The sequence below is a fragment of the Bombina bombina genome, chromosome 7, assembly GCF_027579735.1.
Source record: "Bombina bombina isolate aBomBom1 chromosome 7, aBomBom1.pri, whole genome shotgun sequence".
NCBI lineage: Eukaryota > Metazoa > Chordata > Amphibia > Anura > Bombinatoridae > Bombina > Bombina bombina.
The window spans coordinates 593,816,791-593,830,927 of NC_069505.1; the positions used below are offsets into that span (position 1 = coordinate 593,816,791).

The 14,137-nt window shown below is 38.1% G+C and overlaps 1 protein-coding gene across 1 annotated transcript; it reads right to left on the minus strand.

The window, feature by feature from the left end:
• Positions 1–4,893: 4,893 nt before the first annotated feature.
• Positions 4,894–6,483, minus strand: LOC128667166 (E3 ubiquitin/ISG15 ligase TRIM25-like). The gene has a single exon (XM_053722099.1). The coding sequence runs from the start codon at positions 6,481–6,483 to the stop codon at positions 4,894–4,896; it is 1,590 nt and encodes a 529-aa protein (XP_053578074.1).
• Positions 6,484–14,137: the final 7,654 nt, after the last annotated feature.

Here is a 14,137-nt window from a genome sequence, read left to right on the forward strand (position 1 = left end):
ATATACACAGAATGCAGCATTATTATTATGTGACAGTGTATCTAGTGCAGGATTCTCACACAGGCACCATCTTTATATACACAGAATGCAGCATTATTATTATGTGACAGTGTATCTAGCACAGGATTCTCACACAGGCACCATCTTTATATACACAGAGTGCAGCATTATTATTATGTGACAGTGTATCTAGTGCAGGATTCTCACACTCACAGGCACCATCTTTATATACACAGAATGCAGCATTATTATTATGTGACAGTGTATCTAGCGCAGGATTCTCACCCAGGCACCATCTTTATATACACAGAATGCAGCATTATTATTATGTGACAGTGTATCTAGTGCAGGATTCTCACCCAGGCACCATCTTTATATACACAGAATGCAGCATTATTATTATGTGACAGTGTATCTAGTGCAGGATTCTCACACAGGCACCATCTTTATATACACAGAATGCAGCATTATTATTATGTGACAGTGTATCTAGTGCAGGATTCTCACACAGGTACCATCTTTATATACACAGAATGCAGCATTATTATTATGTGACAGTGTATCTAGCGCATGATTCTCACACAGGCACCATCTTTATATACACAGAATGCAGCATTATTATTATGTGACAGTGTATCTAGTGCAGGATTCTTACCCAGGCACCATCTTTATATACACAGAATGCAGCATTATTTTCAGTGTATCTAGCGTAGGATTCTCACACAGGCACCATCTTTATATACACAGAATGCAGCTTTATTATTATGTGACAGGGTATCTAGTGCAGGATTCTCACACAGGCACCATCTTTATATACACAGAATGCAGCATTATTATTATGTGACAGTGTATCTAGCGCAGGATTCTCACATAGGCACCATCTTTATATACACAGAATGCAGCTTTATTATTATGTGACAGGGTATCTAGTGCAGGATTCTCACACAGGCACCATCTTTATATACACAGAATGCAGCATTATTATTATGTGACAGTGTATCTAGTGCAGGATTCTCACACAGGCACCATCTTTATATACACAGAATGCAGCATTATTATTATGTGACAGTGTATCTAGCGCAGGATTCTCACCCAGGCACCATCTTTATATACACAGAATGCAGCATTATTATTATGTGACATTGTATCTAGTCAGGATTCTCACACAGGCACCATCTTTATATACACAGAATGCAGCATTATTATTATGTGACAGTGTATCTAGCGCAGGATTCTCACACAGGCACCATCTTTATATACACAGAATGCAGCATTATTATTATTATCAGTATATCTAGTGCAGGCTTCTAACCCAGGCACCATCTTTATATACACAGAATGCAGCATTATTATTATGTGACAGTGTATCTAGCGCAGGATTCTCACACAGGCACCATCTTTATATACACAGAATGCAGCATTATTATTATGTGACAGTGTATCTAGTGCAGGATTCTTACCCAGGCACCATCTTTATATACACAGAATGCAGCATTATTTTCAGTGTATCTAGCGTAGGATTCTCACCCAGGCACCATCTTTATATACACAGAATGCAGCATTATTATTATGTGACAGTGTATCTAGTGCAGGATTCTCACACAGGCACCATCTTTATATACACAGAATGCAGCTTTATTATTATGTGACAGGGTATCTAGTGCAGGATTCTCACACAGGCACCATCTTTATATACACAGAATGCAGCATTATTATTATGTGACAGTGTATCTAGCGCAGGATTCTCACATAGGCACCATCTTTATATACACAGAATGCAGCTTTATTATTATGTGACAGGGTATCTAGTGAAGGATTCTCACACAGGCACCATCTTTATATACACAGAATGCAGCATTATTATTATGTGACAGTGTATCTAGTGCAGGATTCTCACACAGGCACCATCTTTATATACACAGAATGCAGCATTATTATTATGTGACAGTGTATCTAGCGCAGGATTCTCACCCAGGCACCATCTTTATATACACAGAATGCAGCATTATTATTATGTGACATTGTATCTAGTCAGGATTCTCACACAGGCACCATTTTTATATACACAGAATGCAGCATTATTATTATGTGACAGTGTATCTAGTGCAGGATTCTCACCCAGGCACCATCTTTATATATACAGAATGCAGCATTATTATTATGTGACAGTGTATCTAGCACAGGATTCTCACCCAGGCACCATCTTTATATATACAGAATGCAGCATTATTATTATGTGACAGTGTATCTAGCGCAGGATTCTCACACAGGCACCATCTTTATATACACAGAATGCAGCATTATTATTATTATCAGTGTATCTAGTGCAGGATTCTAACCCAGGCACCATCTTTATATACACAGAATGCAGCATTATTATTATGTGACAGTGTATCTAGCGCAGGATTCTCACACAGGCACCATCTTTATATACACAGAATGCAGCATTATTATTATGTGACAGTGTATCTAGTGCAGGATTCTTACTCAGGCACCATCTTTATATACACAGAATGCAGCTTTATTATTATGTGACAGGGTATCTAGTGCAGGATTCTCACACAGGCACCATCTTTATATACACAGAATGCAGCATTATTATTATGTGACAGTGTATCTAGTGCAGGATTCTCACACAGGCACCATCTTTATATACACAGAATGCAGCATTATTATTATGTGACAGTGTATCTAGCGCAGGATTCTCACACAGGCACCATCTTTATATACACAGAATGCAGCATTATTATTATTATCAGTGTATCTAGTGCAGGATTCTAACCCAGGCACCATCTTTATATACACAGAATGCAGCATTATTATTATGTGACAGTGTATCTAGCGCAGGATTCTCACACAGGCACCATCTTTATATACACAGAATGCAGCATTATTATTATGTGACAGTGTATCTAGTGCAGGATTCTTACCCAGCCACCATCTTTATATACACAGAATGCAGCATTATTTTCAGTGTATCTAGCGTAGGATTCTCACCCAGGCACCATCTTTATATACACAGAATGCAGCATTATTATTATGTGACAGTGTATCTAGTGCAGGATTCTCACACAGGCACCATCTTTATATACACAGAATGCAGCTTTATTATTATGTGAAGGGTATCTAGTGCAGGATTCTCACACAGGCACCATCTTTATATACACAGAATGCAGCATTATTATTATGTGACAGTGTATCTAGCGCAGGATTCTCACATAGGCACCATCTTTATATACACAGAATGCAGCTTTATTATTATGTGTCAGGGTATCTAGTGCAGGATTCTCACACAGGCACCATCTTTATATACACAGAATGCAGCATTATTATTATGTGACAGTGTATCTAGTGCAGGATTCTCACACAGGCACCATCTTTATATACACAGAATGCAGCATTATTATTATGTGACAGTGTATCTAGCGCAGGATTCTCACCCAGGCACCATCTTTATATACACAGAATGCAGCATTATTATTATGTGACATTGTATCTAGTCAGGATTCTCACACAGGCACCATCTTTATATACACAGAATGCAGCATTATTATTATGTGACAGTGTATCTAGCGCAGGATTCTCACACAGGCACCATCTTTATATACACAGAATGCAGCATTATTATTATGTGACAGTGTATCTAGTGCAGGATTCTTACCCAGGCACCATCTTTATATACACAGAATGCAGCATTATTTTCAGTGTATCTAGCGTAGGATTCTCACCCAGGCACCATCTTTATATACACAGAATGCAGATTATTATTATGTTGTGACAGTGTATCTAGTGCAGGATTCTCACACAGGCACTATCTTAATATACACAGAATGCAGCATTATTATTACGTGACAGTGTATCTAGTGTAGGATTCTCACACAGGCACCATCTTTATATACACAGAATGCAGCATTATTATTATGTGACAGTGTATCTAGTGCAGGACTCTCACACAGGCACCATCTTTATATACACAGAATGCAGCATTATTATTATGTGACAGTGTATCTAGTGCAGGACTCTCACACAGGCACCATCTTTATATACACAGAATGCAGCATTATTATTATGTGACAGTGTATCTAGTGCAGGATTCTCACACAGGCACCATCTTTATATACACAGAATGCAGCATTATTATTATGTGACAGTGTATCTAGTGCAGGATTCTCACACAGGCACCATCTTTATATACACAGAATGCAGCATTATTATTATGTGACAGTGTATCTAGTGCAGGACTCTCACACAGGCACCATCTTTATATACACAGAATGCAGCATTATTATTATGTGACAGTGTATCTAGTGCAGGATTCTAACCCAGGCACCATCTTTATATACACAGAATGCAGCATTATTATTATGTGACAGTGTATCTAGCGCAGGATTCTCACCCAGGCACCACCTTTATATACACAGAATGCAGCATTATTATTATGTGACAGTGTATCTAGTGCAGGATTCTCACACAGGCACCATCTTTATATACACAGGCAGCAGCATTATTATTATTTGATAGTGTATCTAGTGCAGGATTCTCACCCAGGCACCATCTTTATATACACAGAATGCAGCATTATTATTATGTGACAGTGTATCTAGCGCAGGATTCTCACACAGGCACCATCTTTATATACACAGAATGCAGCATTATTATTATGTGACAGTGTATCTAGCACAGGATTCTCACACAGGTACCATCTTTATATACACAGAATGCAGTTTTATTATTATGTGACAGTTTATCTAGCGCAGGATTCTCACACAGACACCATCTTTATATACACAGAATGCAGCATTATTATGTGACATTGTATCTAGTGCAGGATTCTCACCCAGGTACCATCTTTATATACACAGAATGCAGCATTATTATTATGTGACAATGTATCTAACGCAGGATTCTCACCCAGGCACCATCACCCCATACCCTAAATGCAGCATGAAGAGGCTCAGTGAAGGTGACAGTGACGGTGTGTAAGTGTCTGATCGGGTCACACAGCTCATAAAAGGTCAGACGCCCAGCCTCATAGTCCAGCAGTATTCCTACTGTGTCACATGATAGAAGGGGGCGTAATGAGATGCGTATTGTGTTATGTGTCATGTAAAGATATTTATAATCACTATACAAACACCAGGACTTGTTATTCTCTCCTATCACAGACTGACCTCCTCCCCTCCCCATACTGGTATAACAAACCCCTACACACCAGATCCCTGACTTACTGATCTGCACTTCCCAGTAATGTCGTCCTGATGAAAAGTTCCTGGTGCCTAATACCTGAGAATAATTTTTAAATCTCTCTGGTGTTCCTGGTCGCTGCTGGTTTATATCTGACCAGGATGCAGTTTTCAGATCACCTGATACAATAACTTTATTACTAGCTGTGTTTATATCCAGTAATATGTCTGATGTCACCTGCATATAGATCTCTCTCTTTACATCAGTCACAATATCAGCTAAACCTCTGTATAAGGTCACTGAGATCAGACCCCCATCTAAATCCCCCCCAGCAGGGACCTGTTTATCACCTCTCTGTGTGACCTCATTATCTCCCTTCTCAGCACCACAAAAGTCACCTCTGTGTGATTCCAGTTCTTGTAGGACAGTTAATGGGTCAGTCATGTTGCACAGCTCCTCAATGTGACTCGTCTTCCTGGTCAGCTCGTCCTTCTCTTTTTCCAGCTGCTGAATCAGATCAGAGATTGTGAGTAAAACCTGTTCCTGCTGCCGGGTGATGTCACTCAGGACTTGCTTCTCTAGGTCTTCCAGCTGTTTCCTGATGTCCCTAATCAGGGCAGTGAGTCGCTCTGTTACACCAGCTGCTTTCTCTTGCACCCCTCTCCTGTGCTCCTGCAGACTCTGGACTCTTTTCTCAGTCTTCTCTCTCTTTGTGGTCAGTTTCTGCAGAACATCTCTCAGTTTCTTTTTCTTCTTCTCAGAAGCCTCATTCAGCAGCTCCACCTGGTGTCCCCTGTGCTCTCCGGCCAGGGAGCAGAACGCACAGATACAGGCAGCATCCTTAGTGCAGTAATATTCCAGGAGCTTCTTGTGTTTGTAGCATTTTCTGTTACCCCAGGAAGTGGTGGGTTCAGTTAAGACGTGTTCCTCAGACTTGCTGTGTACCCTCAGGTGGGTATCACACAGAGAAGCCTCACACAGCAGACATGATTTAGCAGCAGGTACAGGAGAGTGAACACAGTAAGTGCAGAAGACCCCAGTGTCTATTTGCTCTGGCTGAGTAATCTGTAAATGCTTCACTACATTACACAGCGCTATGTTCCTCTGCAGCTCAGGTCGGTTACTGAATCCCTTTCTACACTCAGGACAGGTATAAACCCCAGACCCCTCCTGGGTACCCAGCACACTCTCAATACAGCCCAGGCAGAAGTTATGGCCACAGCTGAGATTTACAGGATCTGTATAAATGCTCAGGCAGATGGGGCAGGTTAGCTCCTCTCTCAGATCAGCAGTCGCCATTCTTGTATTCAGCAGCAGGAAACGAAACTTACATTATCTTCCTATTCAGCACAAGGGCGTGGAAGTTACGTAACTGTATGTGCTCTGCCTGTTAACTCTTTATGTCCCAGACTGTAGTGACCAGGGCAGGTTTGTAAACTGATAAATGTTCTGTAGTGCTCAGTAATTTGTGTATCTGATGACATCACATGAAATATTAGGAGTACAACTTTGTTTATGTATTTTACCCACTAGCAAGGGTTAAATGCAATTTAAAAGAAAGGAATTTGTTTCACAATAAGATGCTAAAACAGAATTATTTTTATAATAGAACGTTCTTTCAATTCTGATGACACTTAATGTGATTTAATGCAAATTGTTTTCACATCACTAATAATTTCATGACTTGCAATAAACAGATTGGTATATTAATATTTCTTAAAGGTACAAACACGTAATTACAAAGATAAATTAACTTTCTGATTATCATATTATTAATTGCTCAAATTTCATAGATTAACCCCTTCAATTTGCAGGATGACAACATATCATTATGTGTATTGCTGCCTGTGTGCGTATGCAGGGGCGTAACTAACAGTGGTGCAAAGGTCGCCATTGCGACTGGGCCCAGCAGGTCTCTCACACAAGGGGGGGCCCAAGGCAGATAGTTGTTTTTTCTTTTTTTAATTATTATTATTTTTTTTTTTCTCCCCAACCTGAACCTTCACATATTATTTATATTTATTTATTTCATTTAAGATTTAATCATTTGCAATTTGCAGGGCAGCAGCCGGCATGCCAGATTGTTGCACTTTTGTTGTGTCGTCTCTGGCTGCTATGCCGCTGGCTGCCCGGAAGTTCGGAAGTAACTTTCTCTCCTCCTGACTCACTGACTGGCTGCAGCACCGCGCATGTGTAGCTCAACAATTGTCTTGTGACTGCACGTGCAGTGCTGTGCAGCCTAGTCAGTAGCAGCAGGAGACAGGAGTGTGACGACGTGAGTGGTCTCTGTAGTCTGCTGGGCCTGGCTAGCGCGCGGTGACAGGCTGGTCACTGGTGGCAGCGGTGACAGTCAGTGTCACTTTACAGCCGCTTGAGTCTGTCTGACTCTGAGTGAGTGGAGGCGGAGCGAGGTCGCCGGTCGGAGTCGGAGAACAGAGAAGGTAAGCTCAGACTAGTCAGACTGGGGAGGGGCGTGGGGGCATGGTGAGGCTGAGGACTGGGACTCGGAGGGCTGGTGAGGCTGAGTGGGGGGGGCCTGGGGCACAGTCAGGTGAGGTGAGCAACTCAGCAGAGTCAGATTTAGTGGGGCCCGGCCACGGACGGTGCTTAGTGCCTCAGACAGTCTCAGAGTCAGGCTGAGGGCTCATGCATGGTATTCTGTTGTGTGTGTGTAGTCACACTAATAGTATATCCCCAGTTATACTACAGTGCTGTATGTCATGTAATACAATTGTTTGTAGTCACAGGTCTGCTGTATATATAGTGCTGTGTGTAGTGCCATACCAGTGTGTCTGACTGTATATGAAGTTATAGTCACACTCCAAGTTGTATATAGTGTGCAACCCTGTATTTTTACATGGTACAGCATGTAGTGTGTGTATATATATATATATATATATATACTGTATATGTAGTGTGTGTGTGTATGTATATACATATATATATATATATATATATATATATATATATATATATATATATATATATATATATATATAGTTAGTGTGTGTGTATATATATATATATACACACACACATGGATTTCACATTGCTTTGTATGTACTAGTTGTAATATTATACCAGTACTCAGTCTGTAAAGTGTGCACATTGAAAGAGTCCCTGCCACAGGCTCCTACAAATGGAGCAACTTACAAATCCAGCAGAAAAACTCTTAGGCAAACTCACTTCTTTTAAAGCAAAAGGTCATGATTTATTTTTCTACCTTTTTGCATTAAAAGAAGAAATGTTTTCTATGTACACTCCTGCTGGTGTAATGCTGCTGCTGGTTATTATGGTCTTATACTTCCCTGCTTAAATCATAGTGTTACTGATGCATATATATTAGTGTCAAATTCTTGTGTGTTTATTAAGGTATATCTCACACGAGTGTGTGTATGTCACCGTGCGTAAAGGTTATGTTTTAGCGTAATTTCCTAAAATTGAATGAGGGTGAGTGCTGCAAACCCCTAGCTTTTCCTCTCCTGTCTATGGGAGTGTATGTTGTATTTCTATGTGTTTTACTTTGGTGTACGTGTGTAATGCAGGTTGGTGTACTTATATGTTACACTTTGTTGTGTTAATATTGTGTTATATATTTTTATATTACAATAGCTTTATAATATTCCTTAGATTTATTCAAGCGGTACTGGTAAAATCCCAGTTACTCCCAATCCAGTATTTGAGATCATGAGTTCCTGCGTATCATGATTTTGAAATCAATTATGTTAACTAGCATAATCCTTTAAAGCCTAACCATCGTCAGCAAAATGTGAAGTTTGCATTCTACAGACTCGTAAGAATATAAGGCTGGTCTTCAATGTTTCCAGGGCTGCTTTTTATTTCCATTACAGCCCTGGTAGCAAAATCTAGTGCATTAAGAAATAATAAAAAAAATTCATAAATACTTCATTCACTCAAATTACTTTATTTAAATTGTATATCAAACAGACACAACACATACATGCTAAGTTAAAAGATACTCCTAGGTTGAACATAATCCTGCTGCTTCAAGACATGTACCGTTATGTGTTTTATGCGCTTTCCACAATAGGGAATTAAATTACCTTTAATTATTTTGTTATTGGGAGTAACAAGCAGTTTAGAAAATTCACATTTTATTTAGGGGGGGGGGGGGCCTTCTTGGATTCTTGCACCAGGGCCCTGTAGTTTCTAGTTACGCCTTTGTGCGTATGGTGTCCCATTGTGTCATTAAGGGGGGATCACTAATATGAGGCAGTTTTCTGTGATCCCGCACACTACAGACTGATTGGTGCTGGTATAGGGGGTAGTGCTCCGAAGGCTACACGGTAGTGCCAGTGACATCACACACATTCGCATGGTGACATCACAGTAGGGTCAGAACCAGGGAGTGACTGGTAGTGAATTCAGCTGGATGGGGGGAGGGTGGTCAAACCCATCAATTTCAGCTTCTTTACTAGCCAAAGATCACAAAGGTCCCTTATTTGAAAGAGAATCACTTTTCACAAGACCCCAAATATTTTTTTTAAAAGTAAAAAGCACAACACATGTAGTTTTGTTAAGGAATGTGTCTTTATGTGCTCACAAAAATATATCTGTTTTGTCTAGAGACCCAAAGTAAAGTTTATTTCTAAAGAAAAATAACAATGGCACTACATAATTTATTTTCAGAACCTTCAATATTTTCTAAAATAATTTGTTATATGCCTATTATGTATCTAAAGTGCTATGTATCAAAACAAAAAATGATATCTATGTTAGTAGGTAAAGTCTACTACAGAGGATACTTATATTCAGCACTCTGAGTTCTGCAATATCAGAAAATATACTTAAAGGGACAGTCAACACCAGAAATGTTGTTGTTTAAAAAGATAGATAATACCTTTATTACCCATTCCCCAGTTTTGCATAACAAAACACAGTTATTATAATACACGTTTTATCTCTGTAAATTACCTTGTATCTAAGAATCTGCAGACTGCCCCCTTATTTCAGTTCATTTGACAGACTTGCATTTTAGCCAATCAGTGCTCACTCCTCGGTAAATTAACGTGCGTTAGCTCAATGTTATCTATGTGAAACACATGAACTAATGCCCTCTAGTGGTGAAAAACTGTCAAAATGCTTTCATGTTAGAGGTGGCCTTCAAGGTCTAAGAAATTAGCATATGAACCTTTTAGGTTAAACTTTCAACTAAGAATACCAAGAAAACAAAGCAAAATTAGTGATAAAAAGTAAATTGGAAAGTTGTTTAAAATTACATGCCCTATTTGAATCATGAAAGTTTTTTTGGACTTGACTGTCCCTTTAAATAAATGTGTTCATCTTCAATGTGAAGTGTTTGGTGCAACTTTTAAACCAAATTTATTAATACTTAAAGGACCAATCAGCACAGCACAAAATACAAAACCAACATAAATATACAGCCACATAGAGGATTAAGTTTATAATGTATATGAGCATTCAACATAAAAACTTGGTAAAATGATTATAAAACTTACTTTTCTCCTGTCTGTTTTACCAATTGTTCTGAGGCTTGTGCCACACCTAGAGGAGGATGGGCTCACTGCGAGTGACAAATTTTATCTTCCAATCCAAGATTAGCCTATTTGCATTTTCCCCCCATTGTGTGTGCATGTGAGTGTGCACGTGAACCATTGCACATGCACGTTACCCCCCTTGCACGTGCACGAGACTCCCCCTCAGACGTGCACCATTGTCTTTATAAATTACAAGCAGGCACAGCATGAAAGGGAGCAGCTCTGCTGAACAGCATTTAGAGCAGGAGCTGTTCCCTTTCATGTCAGTTGGATCGGTGCCACATTATAGTGCTTCTCTGTCTAATATATTTTAGTGCACCCACATAATTGCAGCATAAATATTTATTTTGCTCCCCTTGCATGAACATTTTCACTATTAAAAAATAATTTTATTTTTTTTAAATTATAATGTTCCCATTTTATAGTAAGTCTGTGTAATTTTGCACTTACAATTACTTATTTTATAATTATCATCCATATTTTTAAATTATAGGCTACCCATGCTACATATCTATTTATAAATGTATATTTTATATTGTCTTCCATTGATCCTCTGCAGGCAATAATGGAATTTATATTTTTTATACCTTAGAAAGCACCCTACTTGCTCTTATAATTAGCAATTTATTTTTACTTTATAGGCTAACCCTGCTACTTCTCTTTTTAACATTTATTTTTCATAAAGTCTTTCACTGATACTCTGCAGGCAATTTGGATCTTGAAATACGAGAAATGTTACTTATCGTGCCTACAAAAACACTCTAGTCTCTTTTTAAGGCTAACCCTGCTACATACATTTGTACTTTTCTTTTGTATATTACAATCCTTTGTTACCCAGCATGTCATTTTGCACCATTAAAAAGATGATGTTAGAAAGCACCTTACTTGCTTTTATAATGTTGAATTTTTTCAAGGCTAACCCTGTTGCATATCTGTATGTAAAAAATAATTAAAACTCATTTCATGGAGATATTTTCCATTTGTTATTTCCACCTTTGCATGTACGGTATTTTTATCTGTGCAAAATCCTTTACAAGCACCCTACTGCCTTTTGAAAGCTAAACCTTCCCCAGGCAAAGTCTTACATGCAAAGGGGGTAAATAATAAACGTATGTCCTGTGAATGAGTTACAAGAGAGAGACATATATGTTGGTTATCGCCAAGTAGAGTGTTATGGTTTTGCTGAGGACGTGTGTACTTTAGAAATAGAATGTTTGTAATTTATTCAATAAACTATATTTCTACTACAATTTATGTTTCAATGTTTTTATTTTTTTCACTTTTCTATTTAATTGTATATTGGAGATTTATGTGCAACTGATCGATGTAGGAGCATCCATTTTTATAATATATATATATACATACATGCACATACACATACATAAACGTGTGTGTGTATTTATATATATATATATGCAAAAGCAAAAATAACTATGACCGCACTCGTAGGACTTGACATAAACACCTCAATGGTATTTAATCAGCTGTAATGTTTCGGGGCCTCCCCCTTTGTCAAACATAAAAAACAATATCACACATACACCAATATAAACCCTCTTACCGTGTGCAAACGTCCAAATCTGCCTGCCGTTACTTCCGGAAGCGTCTGCCAAGCGCAACTGCGCATGCGCCAGGCGGCACTAAGGAAGCCCCAACAGGCTAACTGAAAAAGCTAAATTAAAAGAGAATACCGTAACTAAGAAACGGTTATACATCTACATTCGTAAAACAAAACAGCCTACCGGTCTAATATATTAGATGCCCCAATAACTTTGTTTGCTAGCAAAATCAGGACTGAGCAAATAGTGTTTTATAACCCAATCCTTATCTGCATGGCCATTAGAAATGCCTTAGTATGTCTTACTATTTGGACCTGTCATTGTATGCTGTATGTTGCCCCACAAGTACGCTGTAATAATATAAAGTGATGAAATAAGTATGGACAAATGTCCACAATGTAAATATATAATTTATTGATTTTTGATTGGGAACTATTCTCCGTATTCTCAGACCAATTAAAATTATATACTGACCACATATCCTTGTGGTTAAGATATATAGACAACGTGCTATTCATCTGGGAGGGTACATCTGTTGAATTGGAAATATTTATGCAGAAATTAAATAAGAACCAAAAGAACATACAATTGACTTATTCAGCTAGTCAACAGAAAATCTGTTTCTTAGACCTGACCATATTTAAGAATGATGATGGTTTTATTAATACCACCATTTATAGGAATGAAACAGCTACCAATACCCTCCTACATAACTCTAGTGCCCATCCACCCAGTACTTTAAAAGCTATACCTTATGGCAAATTTTTACGTCTTCGCCGTAACTGTTCTAATACTGAAATATATATGACAGAAAGTATTGCTTTAATGCAGAGATTAATCACACGAGGGTATAGCAACAAATCGATGAAGAGAGCAAAGTACAAGGCATTAAGAATTCAAAGAGAGGAATTATTGGTTCCTAAAGATAAAGCTCTGACTGAGTCTTATCCAAGATTGATAACCACGTACAATCCCCAGATGACACAAGTAGTCAGTATCATAAACAATCATTGGAAAATATTGCAGAATGACACAACACTAAAGTCTGCAATTGGAGAGAGACTATCAGTAGGGTACAAAAGACACAACAATCTAATAGATAAGCTGGTATCCAGTCCCTTTGTTAGATCTGTAAAGAAAAAAGATAGTGATCCAGGAATGTATCCCTGTAATACATGTTCACGTGCAAATATGTATGGGAAACTAAAGCCATAACTGAACAAACTGGCAGAGTATACCAATTATCTTCCTATTTCTCCTGTAGAACAACAGGTGTCATATATGTACTTTATTGTTCGTGCAAAATGGCCTATGCTGGGATGACGACAAGAGAAGTAAGGACACAGATCCTTGATCATGCCAATAACATTAAGAATGCTAATAGAGATGAAAACAGAGGCAAGAAAATGACTTCAGTTGCCAAACATTTTTCATTATACCATAATAGCATGGCCACGGAATTACAATATACAGTAATACAAGAAGCATCCTTAGGAATTAGGGGTGGCAATATTGAAAACGCACTACTAAAGATGTAGTGCAAGTGGATCTACTTGTTAGATTCTGTTAAACCTAATGGTATGAATGACTTTAACAATTATATTGTATACTTATAAACCTTATTTTAACTATTTTCTCGCACAGTTTAATCATTCACATGCTTTATTATTATTATTCTTTAGTTGTATTTACTTTTCCCATTCTTCACACGTTCACAATTAGTGTCAACTCATTTCCCTCATATATTGTCTATATCTCACATGTTATGAACATTGTTCTATAACATTTTCACTATACACTTCTTAAGTTTAATTATTTAAACTCATTTCTTATTCTTATTTTTTATCTCTTATTCTTTTCCCAGCATTGACTATA